Raw genomic sequence first — 17,594 nt, 5'->3', positions numbered from 1 at the left:
GAAGGACCGGCCAGACCACACACTTATGACTTTGACTTTTCTTCAAACTTATCAGTAATAAGTAATAAGATTTCACAATGACAGTCGCAGTGATGTGCATAAAATATCAAAATATAAACCAATTTTACCTTGTTTTTACAGTATGGTCTGACCATGCACTGATCTGCCCTATGTTTCTATATACAATGATATATATATAGCCAGTGCATGTGCAGTAGAAATTAGGTCGTTCATTATCAGCCGCGTGCACTCCATGGATGGGCTGAAAAATTTGCATATAGTCGAATAGCATTGTAGCTAATGAAATGTATCTAGGGTCTGCTCTCGATCTCAGGGTCCTCTGAACGTTAGACTCAAGTTAAACATGTATAGCATGCCAGCAATGTGCTGGTGTGTGTACTTAGCATGAGGTGAATTTCAACTGTCAGTTAACAATAAATTTGAGGAAATGCCAAAGCCATAACTGTGTGGTCTGGCTGCTCGTTCATTAATACACACGTTCACTGGCGAGATAAATAACCATGTCTATAAATCACAACCTTATTATGCGTGTATATGAAGTATGACATATCATTCCTCACTCACCTCTTCAATGCAATGGCACCCTGAATAGCAGCATCTAGCTGTCACAGACGGTACTCCTACCACTGGTTTTCATGTTATATTCCACACAAAGTCTCCTCATGATTCTTTCTGAAAAAGCATATTTTCTCCATAGTCTGCTTTTAAAATTTCACTCACTTGCGAATGTGTTCTCCCTTCGTTTCTTTTGAAATTCGCTGGTCAAAATTTGCAACATCACGAGCATTTAGTATTAAATAAATAACAAGTCTGCTTTGCAATGATGTGACGTTAGACTGTTCAGTTTTAACTTGTGATAGATTTTGTTTATTGACAAGCATTTCTCATCAAAATTAACGTATACGATATAGAAATCTATTCAAGTCTGACCAGATATCCACCTTTGTAACTCCCAGGGGTTCCCTTGTATAAGGAAGGTATAGAAATCTATCAAGGTCTGACCAGATTCCCACCTTTGTAACTCCCAGGGGTTCCCTTGTATAAGGTATAGAAATATATCAAGGTCTGACCAGATACCCCCCTTTGTAACTCCCAGGGTTTCCCTTGTACAAGGTATAGAAATCTATCAAAGTCTGACCAGATATCCACCTTTGTAACTCCCAGGGGTTCCCTTGTATAAGGAAGGTATAGAAATCTATCAAGGTCTGACCAGATTCCCACCTTTGTAACTCCCAGGGGTTCCCTTGTATAAGGTATAGAAATATATCAAGGTCTGACCAGATACCCCCCTTTGTAACTCCCAGGGTTTCCCTTGTACAAGGTATAGAAATCTATCAAAGTCTGACCAGATATCCACCTTTGTAACTCCCAGGGGTTCCCTTGTATAAGGAAGGTATAGAAATCTATCAAGGTCTGACCAGATTCCCACCTTTGTAACTCCCAGGGGTTCCCTTGTATAAGGTATAGAAATATATCAAGGTCTGACCAGATACCCCCCTTTGTAACTCCCAGGGTTTCCCTTGTACAAGGTATAGAAATCTATCAAAGTCTGACCAGATTCCCACATTTGTAACTCCCAGGGTTTCCCTTGTATAAGGTATACAAATCTATGAAAGTCTGACCAGATTCCCACCTTTGTAACTCCCAGGGTTTCCCTTGTATAAGGTATAGAAATCTATCAAAGTCTGACCACATTCCCCCAGGGTTTCCCTTGTATAAGGTATAGAAATCTATCAAGGTCTGACCAGATTCCCACCTTTGTAACTCCCAGGGTTTCCCTTGTATAAGGTATACAAATCTATGAAAGTCTGACCAGATTCCCACCTTTGTAACTCCCAGGGTTTCCCTTGTATAAGGTATAGAAATCTATCAAAGTCTAACCAGATTCCTTCCTTTGTAACTCCCAGGGTTTCCCTTGTATCAGGTATAGAAATCTATCAAAGTCTGACCACACTGGACTAAGTACATCCTTTTTGATATATAGTACAAATAGTAGTAAGCTGTAGTTGAGCGACTAATTTTTGTCTATGTAAATGTCTATTAAACGGAGAGGAGACAAGTAGATGAAACTATAGGGTTGGAATACAGAATCTTTACCACTAGACTTGTGATTACATGTGTCATTCTTATCACTTATCTCTTTATCATTAATTGGTTATTTGCACGTAGTCGACAATTAGAGTTGAAAACTGTCGTTACGGTTTTACTGCACTAATTTGAATATTGATTAAACGTAAGAACGTTTCGTGCAAGCTATCTTGCTGGAGAATGTGCCAAGATAAATTCATACAATGTCTTTACTATTTCATTTTCATGCGAGGCTTTAATTTGTGGGCTGATTTGCATGTGTCACTAATTTGTATCCGACACTGAGCGACTTATTTGAGTCTGACACTGAGCAACTTATTTGAGTCTGACACTGAGCAACTAATTTGTGTCTGACACTGAGTGACTATTTGAGTCCGACACTGAATGACCCAGAAAAATGAAAGTCTTGTGACAATATGTCCCACTCTATCAAAAGGCTGGCTGAAACAGCCCCTTAAAGTTTGACACTCACTCCCTCCCCCATGGAAAAAGTTTTTTTTTTTTTTTAAATAAAATGCAGTGATGAATTTTTTAATACTATTATGGTAGGGTGGGCCGAGCTCTGGAAATATATACTAGTTGTTTCAATGTTGAAATAAGGCTGGGCTCAGAATTTACGGGGGGGGGTTCTGGGGAGAAATTATTTTGGTCAAAAAAAATTCTCACCCCCCCCCCCCCCCCCCCCACACACACTCTCTCTCAAAACACCCCCCCCCCCCCCCGAAATGAGAAATGAACCCAAGATTTTTCATAGCCCCCTCCCAGCTACACATATTTATATATGTAATTATAGTCCCCCTCCATCCTGTGCTCCACTTCAGAGATATACAGTATGGTACACTACATTAAACTAACAGTGGAAATCAACTTCAGCATCCATACATAACAAGTCATTGACAATGACATATTCCCCGTTTTAAGGAACTGGCAGTTTATGTTGTCATGTTCTTGATATCACTACTCTGATCACGCAACAACACTTGTGAACCTAAATCAAACAGACTTAGATATGTTGTGTCTGCTCGTTGGACATGGAACATGCCTACTCATGTTGTGTCTCCTCGTTGGACATGAGACATGCCTACTCTTCAAGATGACGTGATGGAATAAACCATTCAACAATAAAGGATGCGTCGGGTGGGGGGGGGGCTGTTCAAGCATGTCTGAGTTATGGCTTTGGACATGAAAACTGTGCCAACAAAATCGCTGCCAGGCAGCCATATCGGATTGTATCACAACGAAAATGGATATGCACATATATGTTATAGAACATTGTCCTAATACCAACTTTGAATGAGATCTGTTCAAGCATGTCTGAGTTATGGCTTTGGACATGGAAAATTCACAAACAAAATGGCTGCCAGGCAGCGGGGACTAACAATGAGAGATAGCTTTACATAAATATGTGGGCTTTGCGAAAAAGGTCTCACATAATGTCATTGGGCTGTACTTGGAGATACTTAGTCAGCGGGGTGTTATCTTTCAATCTTGATTCTAATTTTGGACAGAAATAGTATCCCCATGATACCTAGTGGGAGCGGGTGTCCCCCTCCCACAGTAAGCACATTAAAAAAATAGCGCAAATATTGCGTTGCCGCACAACTTCATGTTCAGGGCAATGATAGATATATAATTTTTTGAAGATTTAAAGTTGTAACCAAAACAAAATTTTCATACCTAATTTCCATCATCATAATCCAGCCATCCTATGTTGGAAGTGTACAAGACAAGTATACCAACATCCTAATCAAACTTTAAAGGGATGTGTCTACAAGGTTTTGTACTTCTTTATTTTTTAAAATCAATTTGGAACCAAGTCATACCAATGTAACATGTTTAACTTTCTTGGTTGTCTTATTGTAATATTTTAAACACAAGCTACATTCAGTTTATATGGGTAGGTGATGAAACAGCTGTCTTACAACATATTACATAATCAAGTCATAAACCAAACTGGCCATGCTACAGGCTTTACCACCAGAGGAAATAGTAAAGTAAACATTATAGTTAATTAACAATGTACTGTTCTCACTGTGTCAGCTATTAATGAGGACAAATCTACACATTCTCAACAAAGTTAAGCTCAATCTACTGGGTAATTTCAGAGTTGAAGATTTTTGAGGAAAAGCAATGATATAGAATAACACTTCTAGAAACATCTCACCAAGTTTCAAACTCATTCACTTAGTACTTTTTGAGATATAAGTTTTTGACCAAAAATGAACATTTTTACACCTAATTTGCATATCACTCATGGAATCATGGTATGCTTAATATGTCTTTGTCCATACATCCCTAGATACATTCCCATTAAATTTCAGCCCAATCTGCTCAGTAGTTTTGGAATTATAGATTTTTAACCAAAAAGACACATTTTTAGCCCTAATTTGCATATCACTGATGGAATCATCCCGTCATGGACAAATCTTACTTTACATCCCCTTAAGAATGTTCCCACCAAATTTCGCACCAATCTGCCCAGTAGTTTCTGAGTTTAAGTTTTTTGACCAAAAATCACATTTTTTGACCCAAATCACACATCTGTGATGCGATCATTTTGATTTGAACAATTTCCCAACTAGACACCCAAGGTAATGGACCCACCAAATATCGTGGCAATGGGTTCAGCGGTTTTTGACTTTAAGTTGTTTACACACACATTTGACACACACATTTGCTTGGCTATTGACTGCCTCATAATTAAATGTATATTAGGTAAATGAAGTGTGTAATTTTGCAAACTACAACTTACAAGGTAAATGACTGCTCCTTAGGTTTGATTGTTCAAAAAAGTCGAGAGAGAGAGAGAGAGAGAGAGAGAGAGAGAGAGAGAGAGAGAGAGAGAGAGAGAGAGAGAGAGAGAGAGAGAGAGAGAGAGAGAGAGAGAGAGAGTGTGTGTGTGTGGGGGGGAAACAGAGACAGAGACAGACGAGAGACAGACAGACAGACAGACAGAAGAGGAAGGCATACTGATCAAAACATAAAATTAATAAAGTCTATAAAGATATGACAAGTAACTAGAATCTCAGCCCATTAGAATTCACCCTCTGAGCATGCAGTAAACGCCCAGCTCATACAAAGAGGACACGTTCTCGAGCTCCACTTACAAATTTCAAAAAGAAATAGTTTCAATTTTATTGAGAATGAATAGAAACGAGATTGATTGAATTTATTTGGGTTATCTTACTTCGATGAAATAACCACATACATTGTATGCATATGGCAACATGGAGTAGAATGGCAAGTGGACAGACGAGAATGGAAATTACTAGAGAACATATATATAGCCTCAGCTAACTAACTATCTAGTATCTTAAACATAAATGTGACGTTCATAATCTTAGCGGTCAATGTTGTGGACGGTAAAGGTCACTTCAGCAAAATGTTTTTTTTTGTTTTTGTTGTTGTTGTTGTTGTTGTTGTTGTTGTTGTTGTCGTCGTCGTCGTCGTCGTCGTCGTCGTCGTCGTCGTCGTTGTTCTTCTTCTTCTTCTTCTTCTTCTTCTTCTTCTTCTTCTTCTTCTTCTTTTGTGGAATCTTTGTCAATGAACCAAATTAATTTCTCTTTCCGGCTGTGGGTGTACATATACAATAGCCAATATTTGTTCCTACATACATGCCCAACCAATGTTTGCTCTACAGCTCATTGCGAAGCATCTTGTAGTAATAAATAAAATATTGGCATTGCAGCTAGCAACCAAGATCTTGGACTTTATACGGCATATGGCAAACGGACAGTACCATCTAAAACACAGTCGCTTGTAAACTGTTATTCCTTTCCTAAACGGTTTTATTCTTGTCTATGACGGTCCTAATACAGAACAATGACGTTATATTATTATAGGGATTGGCGATATTCTTATTGTGTTGTGTGTGTGACTGTGGATATGACATCGCTACCGATTTTATAAGAATATCGCCAATCCCTATAATAACGTCATTGTTCTGTATTAGGACCGTCATAGACAAGAATAAAACCGTTTAGGAAACGAATAACAGTTTACAAGCGACTGTGATCTAAAACTATTCACAAATACGCACAGAGGTAATGGTGGCACTTTAAACGGAGCCAAAAGCATGTACGTTACTTTTGCACTCAACTCAATGGAAATTCACGAATACCATAGAGGTGCAAGATCGTAAAGGTTTTTGACAGGAGACTGGGATCGATATACGTAATATTATGTGAATAAACACGATCTCAAGTTCAGTATCAAATACTCACCACGTTGACAGAAGTTTCCAGCATACGACGGAGGACAGATGCAATAATTGGGTCGTTTACACTTCCCGCCATTTAAACATGGTGGCGAGCATGAAGCTATAAAACAGAACCAAAATTTTTATTTACATTAAGAAACTAGAGATGAACTGAAAATGCTCCCATAAGAGGGGAAAGGTCGTCAATGTGCTTACTGAGACTTTGAAATGTCTTTCTGTACTGTTATACCTTTTGTGTAATCAATATCTGTAGCAAATTCACTTGAAATCAGTACAGTCTTGCTCCTGGCTATACATCTCTTATTGCAAAAGTTCATCAAATATGCAAATTAGCAATTTAATCGATACCATCATACCTTTGCTCGGTCAATATCTTTACCAAGTTTCATCAACTTTGGTGGTCTTTCTTAGAATATGCCCTAATTGCCCTAATAAAGTTCGTTTATTATGCAAACGAGCAATTAATTGACACCACTAAATTTCATTAAGAACCTTCATATCTCTGCATGATCAATATCTGTAGCAAGTTTCATCAATTTGGTGCAATCTTTCTTCGTTTAGGCCCTAATTTCCAAAGTTCGTTAATTATGCAAATGAGCAATTAATTGACAGCACCAATTTTATAATATAATATCTCGGTATGATCAATATCTGTGGCAAGTTTCATCAAATTTGGCGTCGGCTTTTTTGGTCTAGGCCCTATTTGCCAAAGTTCATTAATTATGCAAATGAGTAATTAATTTACAGCACTAAATTTCATTAAGAACTATCATATCTCTGTATGATCAATATCTGTAGCAAGTTTCATCAAATTTGATAAAGCCATTCTGGATAATCTGCGTTGCAAACATTCATTAATTATGCAAATTAAGCCTTAATTAACTTGACACAAGTTAACATCTTTTAGAGTCTTGCTGTTAGACGGTCGGGCCTCCTTCCGATACCATAAGCGAACGAAGTTCGCAGTGAGGGCTTTGCAACTCCTAGAAATGTGACAGTACAGTAGTCGATGTTAGAATCTTATTGTCATAGATGTTATCACATTGTATATGGTCACTTTATTGTACTTAATGGCCCCATCGGCCCAAAATACAACGGAAATTCACACATAATTAAATAAAATGTCACAATCTCAGAAAGTATCATTTACTTCTTTTGTCAAAGATAGTGCATGGTAAAGAAAAACAGCGAGTTTTTGGATTGTATCACTGTCTTCAGAACATATGATTTCTATGAACTTTGTATAGGAAGAGAGTAAAAGTAACGTGGTATGTACTTATTTCTATATTTATTGAAAAATTTACATTTTGGTACAAACTGAAATTCGTCCTGGACCTCATGAAGGTCCCAGAGAGTACATATCCTATCATCACGGTCTACATTATTTCTCCTCCCCAATTCCATTTGAAGGCAATGTGCTGAACACCTAAAGCGTGGAACGAATGTCTGTATCAGGATTCTGATAGCGTGGAACGAATGTCTGTATCAGGATTCTGATAGCGTGGAACGAATGTCTGTATCAGGCTTGTGATGGCGTGGAACGAATGTCTGTATCAGGCTTTTGATGGCGTGGAACAAATGTCTGTATCAGGCTTTTGATGGCGTGGAACGAATGTCTGTATCAGGATTCTGATAGCGTGGAACGAATGTCTGTATCAGGATTCTGATAGCGTGGAACGAATGTCTGTATCAGGATTCTGATAGCGTGGAACGAATGTCTGTATCAGGATTCTGATAACGTGGAAATAATGTCTGTATCAGGCTTGTGATAGCGTGGAACGAATGTCTGTATCAGGCTTGTGATAGCGTGGAACAAATGTCTGTATCAGGATTCTGATAGCGTGGAAATAATGTCTGTATCAGGATTCTGATAGCGTGGAACAAATGTCTGTATCAGGATTCTGATAGCGTGGAACGAATGTCTGTATCAGGATTCTGATAGCGTGGAACGAATGTCTGTATCAGGATTCTGATAGCGTGGAACAAATGTCTGTATCAGGATTCTGATAGCGTGGAACGAATGTCTGTATCAGGATTCTGATAGCGTGGAACGAATGTCTGTATCAGGATTCTGATAGCGTGGAACGAATGTCTGTATCAGGATTCTGATAGCGTGGAACGAATGTCTGTATCAGGATTCTGATAGCGTGGAACGAATGTCTGTATCACGATTCTGATAGCGTGGAACGAATGTCTGTATCACGATTCTGATAGCGTGGAAATAATGTCTGTATCAGGATTCTGATAGCGTGGAACGAATGTCTGTATCAGGATTGTGATAGCGTGGAACGAATGTCTGTATCAGGCTTGTGATGGCGTGGAACGAATGTCTGTATCAGGATTCTGATAGCGTGGAACGAATGTCTGTATCAGGATTCTGATAGCGTGGAACGAATGTCTGTATCAGGCTTGTGATAGCGTGGAACGAATGTCTGTATCAGGCTTCTGATAGGGTATAACGGGTATCACGCTTCTGATGGCGTGGAACGAATGTCTGCATTTTAAAGACTTCTCGTGGCATTTTAATTTACTGGAAATTGGGTTCATTTTTTTTAGCGGAATTATGTATGGTATGAATGTTTGTTGAAGATTCTTTCTCAACATATATATATACGACGATATAGAAACTGTATTGGTGAGTGTCATTTGCAAGCCAATAACTCTCTTGAGTTAATTAATGTGCGATTCTACACAACATACGTCCGAACTTTTGACCTTGTCTACAGGTTGTCATCGTAGTGGGATGATTGTTTTGAATTCTGTTGAAGTTTATAAAACCCTTTTCAATCAAGACAGAGCTCACGATTTCAAAAATACCATATGTGTTTATTGATTTTTACTACTTTAGGAATACATTTGATATTGCCTGCCTTCACCATGTACCAACCACACTGTGCGATGACGTATGACTGGACAAGAAAAGTCACAGCCAATTTGACCTGTTGCAAATACGGGGTTCTATACATACATATCATACAAACATAAAGCGTGTCTGCTATTTTGAAGTTTGGAATGTTAATATGACCTGTATTGGTTTACATAAATGGGTTCTAAAAATATTTTTTGAGTTTTAATCTATTTGAGTTTGTTAGCGCCTCTAACATTTTCCCTTGAGTACATGATTCATGTTACTGCCACATATTTTCCTGCTCGAAATATTAAAACAAAATTTGACATAACTAATTAATTTTTGAGTAAAGTGGTCAAAATACTATTTTATTGCCCATTTCTTATTCTTTTGGTAGAAATTGGTAACGTTTCAAAAATATTCAACAAATATATAAAGTTTCTACATAAGAATTCCATAAATAAAGCCGCATGTCTAGGCAAACTATGTATTTTGAAGACGAATTCTGTTGTCTACTTTTCAAGACGTACGTACTCGGTTTGAGTCGAGCACTTCAACTTGTCAAACATACAAATAAACGTATCACGTACGCAACACTGTTTGTACATTTTTACTTTTCAAGTTAAAGTACTACATAAAAACACGATTACGAATGGTGATGAACATGAACATGGAATCTAAGTTAGCATCACCACGCTTTCATAATGTCTCATAATAAACTTATAAATTTCTCGTGTCTTTCAAATCTACACTTACAATAAAATGAGAATTTAATGCTTAGAAGGATGTTACTCCTCAAACGTCAGATATTTATCCTCAAACGTCAGATATAACTAAATTTTTGGACTGCGAACATTTTATCTTAACAACGTTTCGTCAAGTACGTGAATTCTAACTATTACGTGTACTAACTGGTTGTTCTTTTCATTATTATTTCATTCTAATCATAGATTCCCTACAATTTCAGTAGTGTCACGATTTAGCTCTTAGATAGGTTACTACTCAAACGTCAGCAATGTATAACTGTATTGGACCGTCAACATTTTATGTTTAAAAGTTTTTAAACTCTGAACTCGATATTCTCCAGTGAGTATACAGTGGGAGTCTGGTTAACAGATCTCCCCCGTTTTGTTTGTTTTTCACGTCAATTGTTGTGTGACTGGCGATTTGCCAGCTTTCGCATGTTCGAGTTTTACTAAGCTTAGTAGTACCGTTACGGTTCTTATATACTACGCTTATTTAGACTAAGCTTAGTAGTACCATTATGGTTCTTATATACTATGTTTATTTAGACTAAGCTTAGTAGTACCATTACGGTTCATATATACTATGTTTATTTAAACTAAGCTTAGTAGTACCGTTACGGTTCATATATACTATGTTTATTTAGAATAAGCTTAGTAGTACCATTACGGTTCCTATATACTATGTTTATTTAGACTAAGCTTAGTAGTACCATTACGGTTCCTATATACTATGTTTATTTAAACTAAGCTTAGTAGTACCATTACGGTTCTTATATACTATGTTTATTTAGACTAAGCTTAGTAGTACCATTACGGTTCTTATATACTATGTTTATTTAAACTAAGCTTAGTAGTACCATTACGGTTCTTATATACTATGTTTATTTAGACTAAGCTTAGTAGTACCATTACGGTTCTTATATACTACGCTTATTTAGACTAAGCTTAGTAGTACCATTACGGTTCTTATATACTACGCTTATTTAGACTAAGCTTAGTAGTACCATTACGGTTCATATATACTATGTTTATTTAGACTAAGCTTAGTAGTACCATTACGGTTCATATATACTATGTTTATTTAAACTAAGCTTAGTAGTACCATTACGGTTCTTATATACTATGTTTATTTAGACTAAGCTTAGTAGTACCATTACGGTTCATATATACTATGTTTATTTAAACTAAGTTTAGTAGTACCATTACGGTTCTTATATACTACGTTTATTTAAACTAAGCTTAGTAGTACCATTACGGTTCCTATATACTATGTTTATTTAGACTAAGCTTAGTAGTACCATTACGGTTCTTATATACTATGTTTATTTAGACTAAGCTTAGTAGTACCATTACGGTTCTTATATACTATGTTTATTTAAACTAAGCTTAGTAGTACCATTACGGTTCATATATACTATGTTTATTTAGACTAAGCTTAGTAGTACCATTACGGTTCATATATACTATGTTTATTTAAACTAAGCTTAGTAGTACCATTACGGTTCTTATATACTATGTTTATTTAGACTAAGCTTAGTAGTACCATTACGGTTCGTATATACTACGCCTATTTAAACTAAGCTTAGTAGTACCATTACGGTTCTTATATACTATGTTTATTTAGACTAAGCTTAGTAGTACCATTACGGTTCTTATATACTATGTTTATTTAGACTAAGCGTAGTAGTACCATTACGGTTCTTATATACTATGTTTATTTAGACTAAGCTTAGTAGTACCATTACGGTTCTTATATACTATGTTTATTTAGACTAAGCTTAGTAGTACCATTACGGTTCTTATATACTACGCCTATTTAAACTAAGCTTAGTAGTACCATTACGGTTCCTATATACTATGTTTATTTAGACTAAGCTTAGTAGTACCATTACGGTTCTTATATACTATGTTTATTTAAACTAAGCTTAGTAGTACCATTACGGTTCTTATATACTATGTTTATTTAGACTAAGCTTAGTAGTACCATTACGGTTCTTATATACTACGCCTATTTAAACTAAGCTTAGTAGTACCATTACGGTTCTTATATACTATGTTTATTTAGACTAAGCTTAGTAGTACCATTACGGTTCCTATATACTATGTTTATTTAAACTAAGCTTAGTAGTACCATTACGGTTCTTATATACTATGTTTATTTAAACTAAGCTTAGTAGTACCATTACGGTTCTTATATACTACGCCTATTTAAACTAAGCTTAGTAGTACCATTACGGTTCATATATACTATGTTTATTTAGACTAAGCTTAGTAGTACCATTACGGTTCCTATATACTATGTTTATTTAGACTAAGCTTAGTAGTACCATTACGGTTCTTATATACTATGTTTATTTAGACTAAGCTTAGTAGTACCATTACGGTTCCTATATACTATGTTTATTTAAACTAAGTTTAGTAGTACCATTACGGTTCTTATATACTATGTTTATTTAGACTAAGCTTAGTAGTACCATTACGGTTCCTATATACTATGTTTATTTAGACTAAGCTTAGTAGTACCATTACGGTTCTTATATACTATGTTTATTTAAACTAAGCTTAGTAGTACCATTACGGTTCCTATATACTATGTTTATTTAAACTAAGCTTAGTAGTACCATTACGGTTCTTATATACTACGCTTATTTAGACTAAGCTTAGTAGTACCATTACGGTTCTTATATAATATGTTTATTTAGACTAAGCTTAGTAGTACCATTACGGTTCTTATATACTATGTTTATTTAAACTAAGCTTAGTAGTACCATTACGGTTCTTATATACTATGTTTATTTAGACTAAGCTTAGTAGTACCATTACGGTTCGTATATACTACGCCTATTTAAACTAAGCTTAGTAGTACCATTACGGTTCTTATATACTATGTTTATTTAAACTAAGCTTAGTAGTACCATTACGGTTCTTATATAATATGTTTATTTAGACTAAGCTTAGTAGTACCATTACGGTTCATATATACTATGTTTATTTAAACTAAGCTTAGTAGTACCATTACGGTTCTTATATGTTTATTTAGACTAAGCTTAGTAGTACCATTACGGTTCATATATAATATGTTTATTTAGACTAAGCTTAGTAGTACCATTACGGTTCTTATATACTATGTTTATTTAGACTAAGCTTAGTAGTACCATTACGGTTCTTATATACTATGTTTATTTAGACTAAGCTTAGTAGTACCATTACGGTTCTTATATACTATGTTTATTTAAACTAAGCTTAGTAGTACCATTACGGTTCTTATATGTTTATTTAGACTAAGCTTAGTAGTACCATTACGGTTCATATATACTATGTTTATTTAAACTAAGCTTAGTAGTACCATTACGGTTCTTATATACTATGTTTATTTAAACTAAGCTTAGTAGTACCATTACGGTTCATATATACTATGTTTATTTAAACTAAGCTTAGTAGTACCATTACGGTTCTTATATACTATGTTTATTTAGACTAAGCTTAGTAGTACCATTACGGTTCTTATATACTATGTTTATTTAAACTAAGCTTAGTAGTACCATTACGGTTCTTATATACTATGTTTATTTAAACTAAGCTTAGTAGTACCATTACGGTTCTTATATACTACGCCTATTTAAACTAAGCTTAGTAGTACCATTACGGTTCATATATACTATGTTTATTTAGACTAAGCTTAGTAGTACCATTACGGTTCCTATATACTATGTTTATTTAGACTAAGCTTAGTAGTACCATTACGGTTCCTATATACTATGTTTATTTAGACTAAGCTTAGTAGTACCATTACGGTTCTTATATACTATGTTTATTTAAACTAAGCTTAGTAGTACCATTACGGTTCTTATATACTACGCTTATTTAGACTAAGCTTAGTAGTACCATTACGGTTCTTATATACTACGCTTATTTAGACTAAGCTTAGTAGTACCATTACGGTTCTTATATACTATGTTTATTTAGACTAAGCTTAGTAGTACCATTACGGTTCTTATATACTATGTTTATTTAGACTAAGCTTAGTAGTACCATTACGGTTCTTATATACTATGTTTATTTAGACTAAGCTTAGTAGTACCATTACGGTTCTTATATACTATGTTTATTTAGACTAAGCTTAGTAGTACCATTACGGTTCTTATATGTTTATTTAGAATAAGCTTAGTAGTACCATTACGGTTCTTATATAATATGTTTATTTAGACTAAGCTTAGTAGTACCATTACGGTTCCTATATACTATGTTTATTTAAACTAAGCTTAGTAGTACCATTACGGTTCATATATACTATGTTTATTTAGACTAAGCTTAGTAGTACCATTACGGTTCTTATATAATATGTTTATTTAGACTAAGCTTAGTAGTACCATTACGGTTCTTATATACTATGTTTATTTAGACTAAGCTTAGTAGTACCATTACGGTTCTTATATACTGTGTTTATTTAAACTAAGCTTAGTAGTACCATTACGGTTCATATATACTATGTTTATTTAGACTAAGCTTAGTAGTACCATTACGGTTCTTATTATTATATATATATATATATATATATATATATATATATATATATATATATATATATATATATATATATATATATATATATAATAAAATAATATCAAAAGTGGGTCAAATAATAAGTGAACAAATACAAATGTTCTATTTTTCATACGAAATAAGGGTAACATGTGTTGCATATACTTTGAATTGGATATACTAGGGCAAATGTATAAAATGTAAATGGGTCCTATTTATGGCTTGTTTCCTCTGACTTGTCCCGAACCGATAAAGAGTGATAAACAGGAAACTACAGTTCTTTCGTCATGTACAACACTCAATAGAAAAACGTATGACCAGTTGATATATTAAGGTACCGAATCTGTCACCGGAAAACTAAATATGTTAAAGGGGCCTTCAGTAATTACAGGGGCAGGGAATGGGGGTGTCACTTTATACAAATTGGTTGTCGCGGGAAGGCCATATTTTAGATAACGGGATGACGGGAGGGTCAAATTTTACGTTGACTCTAATTTTGCATTGAGGAGGGATTTGGCATCCCACTACTGCCACAACGATTAAGGCTAAAATTAGGGTTAGGTTTACGTATCGTAATATCAGACCACGTCAATCAAATTGCTGCTCACAACCATGTAGTGAATTGATTGCCAGGCGTGATGCGAGGAGAGAAAACAAAGTGGGTCTCACAGGAGTAAAATGAAAAACAGTTGGGTGACATTGAAAGTTTAAAATGTATTAGTTATTTGTGTTAAATCGGCACTGCATTAATCGATACATGTGTTTTGATCTCACTGGCTGAGCTTACAGCCAGAACATTAACTCACAGACACTAGATGTGCACACTCTTGATATCGTCTGGACCGACAACTCCACAATATTATTAACCCAAATAGGTCGCAGCGGTGGGATTAAGTCTCTCAAACCATTGAATGTGTTCTTTCCCATATCTAACAGCATTTAAACCATGTTTAGAAGAAAAAATATATTTTAACAGGGGGATGAGTCATATTTTAGACGAAGGAAATTGAGAGAGGTCACTTTTTAGCAGGACAGAATCGGGCCTGATTTCACCTCCCCCCTGTAATTACCGAATGCTCCCAAATCCCATTTAAAATGTTTTACAGAATTGGTGATAACTTGGTAAGTCTATGGTCATTTTACAGTTTTGATATAATTTAAATCAGATTAAGTTTGAGTCATATGTCTGTTCAGGCAAGAAAAAATATTCACCTCTCTCAAATACATTATTCTAGACAATTGCCTTTTCTGTATTGCGCAAAATGACATGTGAGCGTGGCATCAAAAAGTGATAACCCAGTATATCGTCGTAAACCACAGCCTCTTTTACGGCACCATCCACAACGCACGGTGGAAGGTATATTAGCTCTGGTTTGCGAGAATATATGGACTTCTGATCGCAACTGTAGTACGATGTTTTATCATGACTGTCATAGCTATAAGTAAGTGGCTAGATCTAGGTCTTGAAATATAATATAGGAGTTACTGTAGCACGTATGTTCATAGCTAACAAGTTTATCGACATCACTCTCAGCAAGGTAACAACGAAGGATGTAGATAAGAAATTGGATCCTGAAAATCATGACACCATGACACAGTGTAGGAATGAATTGCTGTCTTTCAATAACAATCCCAAACACAGTAAACCCCCCCCCCCCCCCATCTCCCAACACTTTCAAAACAGAATAGGGATGACATCCCCTCTCGACCAAATACATGTATATTATGCGGTCCCGCACAACATACTACACACTCTTTTCACTGTTACACTACTATTTACTTGGTAAATGTTTATTTATATAATATAGCATTATATTATTATTACATAAGGTTATCTAGTAGACATCATTAAACTATGTATACAAACTTAAACGCGGTGCAATTAATTCTGAGGGTGAACGTTGATATTTTAGAATATTTCCATATTATGTAATTCTGTCATACATGTTCATATGTAACATTGGCGTGTGCATTATGTACGAGTGACGCTAGATCAACAGTTCCTTGATAACGGGATGCCTTCCTTGGAAGTCCATTGATACTGTGTTCCTTGTTTTGAGTATATGTGCGATGTAAAAATGATTGCATGTTTGAAATTGACATTATATTCTTCAGATGAACGTAACCCATTAAAAGTAATAACACAACTTTGTCGATTTCAATACTCACAGTGTTCACAGCTATCTCCATAACGACCTGGAAAACAAAAACATTTGTTTTTGCTGATACAAAGACCTCCGTGATAATCGCATCGAGGTTCACAGGTCGCATTGGGGTCGTATTTGAAAACAGACGACACACCCTGTAACTGTCCGTCGACTGACACCGATAACATCGTTAGGATCGATAGGAGCAGAAAACTGAGTTTGAGATGTTGAAATGTGCAGTATATAAATAGAAGCTTCATTTTGGTGTTGGGACGAAACACAAGTGTCACCTCACCCCGCTTCTCAGTAGTGACGGTCGTGTGATTCTACATCAAGTGGTCTTGGGAGTACAAAACTGAAGTCTTTATATCGTCTTATAACTCCGTCAACTCACGGTGAGTGGAAGATTCTATTATAGGGAGGGGGCTTCGGTGACAGGTAATGGCGTCATATAGAATTGACGATGCTACTAAACTTGATATATGTACGTTCTATTTTCAACAGGGATGTTATTAAATCAACCACGCATAATTTATTTTTTGTGTTATATTTTAGCAGCGATATTATCCAATGAAAATAAACAACACATAATTCACCATTAATAATATAATAATAATATTTATTTCTTATAGAGCGCATTACATTAAAACAATCTCAATGCGCTGAACAAAAGTATATTTTAAAAGGTACATATACACAAGTATAAACATGATATGAAACAGGATAAAAATACAAAGACACGGAATGACAATTAAAAGACTGAAATGTAAAAAAAAAGTTAAAAGTTAATAATACTGAGATCTGAAAAGATGACATTTCAAGGCAGATTTAAAACTGTTCAAAGTAAGCTTATGAGAAGAACGAAGACATGATGGCAGGGCATTCAAAAGGCGTGGGCCGCAAATAGAGAAGGCCCGATCATCATAGTATGCATTAGTATTCTATTTTCGGCTGTAATATTATCCAATGAAAATAAACAACAC

General features: G+C 35.4%; 1 protein-coding gene across 1 annotated transcript in view; it reads right to left on the bottom strand.

The window, feature by feature from the left end:
• Window positions 1-16,934, bottom strand: part of LOC144450906 (uncharacterized) — a 40,224-nt gene extending 23,290 nt beyond the window's left edge. The window contains exons 1-2 of the mRNA XM_078141666.1: window positions 16,634-16,934; window positions 6,333-6,428 (exon numbers count right to left, since the gene is read on the bottom strand). Coding sequence (XP_077997792.1) covers window positions 6,333-6,428; window positions 16,634-16,871 — 334 coding nt within the window. The 5' untranslated portion in view covers window positions 16,872-16,934. The remainder of the gene's footprint in view (window positions 1-6,332; window positions 6,429-16,633) is intronic.
• Window positions 16,935-17,594: the final 660 nt, after the last annotated feature.

Source organism: Glandiceps talaboti, chromosome 20 (genome assembly GCF_964340395.1).
Source record: "Glandiceps talaboti chromosome 20, keGlaTala1.1, whole genome shotgun sequence".
Taxonomy (NCBI): Eukaryota; Metazoa; Hemichordata; class Enteropneusta; family Spengelidae; genus Glandiceps; species Glandiceps talaboti.
Note: the sequence above shows the minus strand (reverse complement) of the source record. Positions and strands in the feature narration are given on the sequence as shown.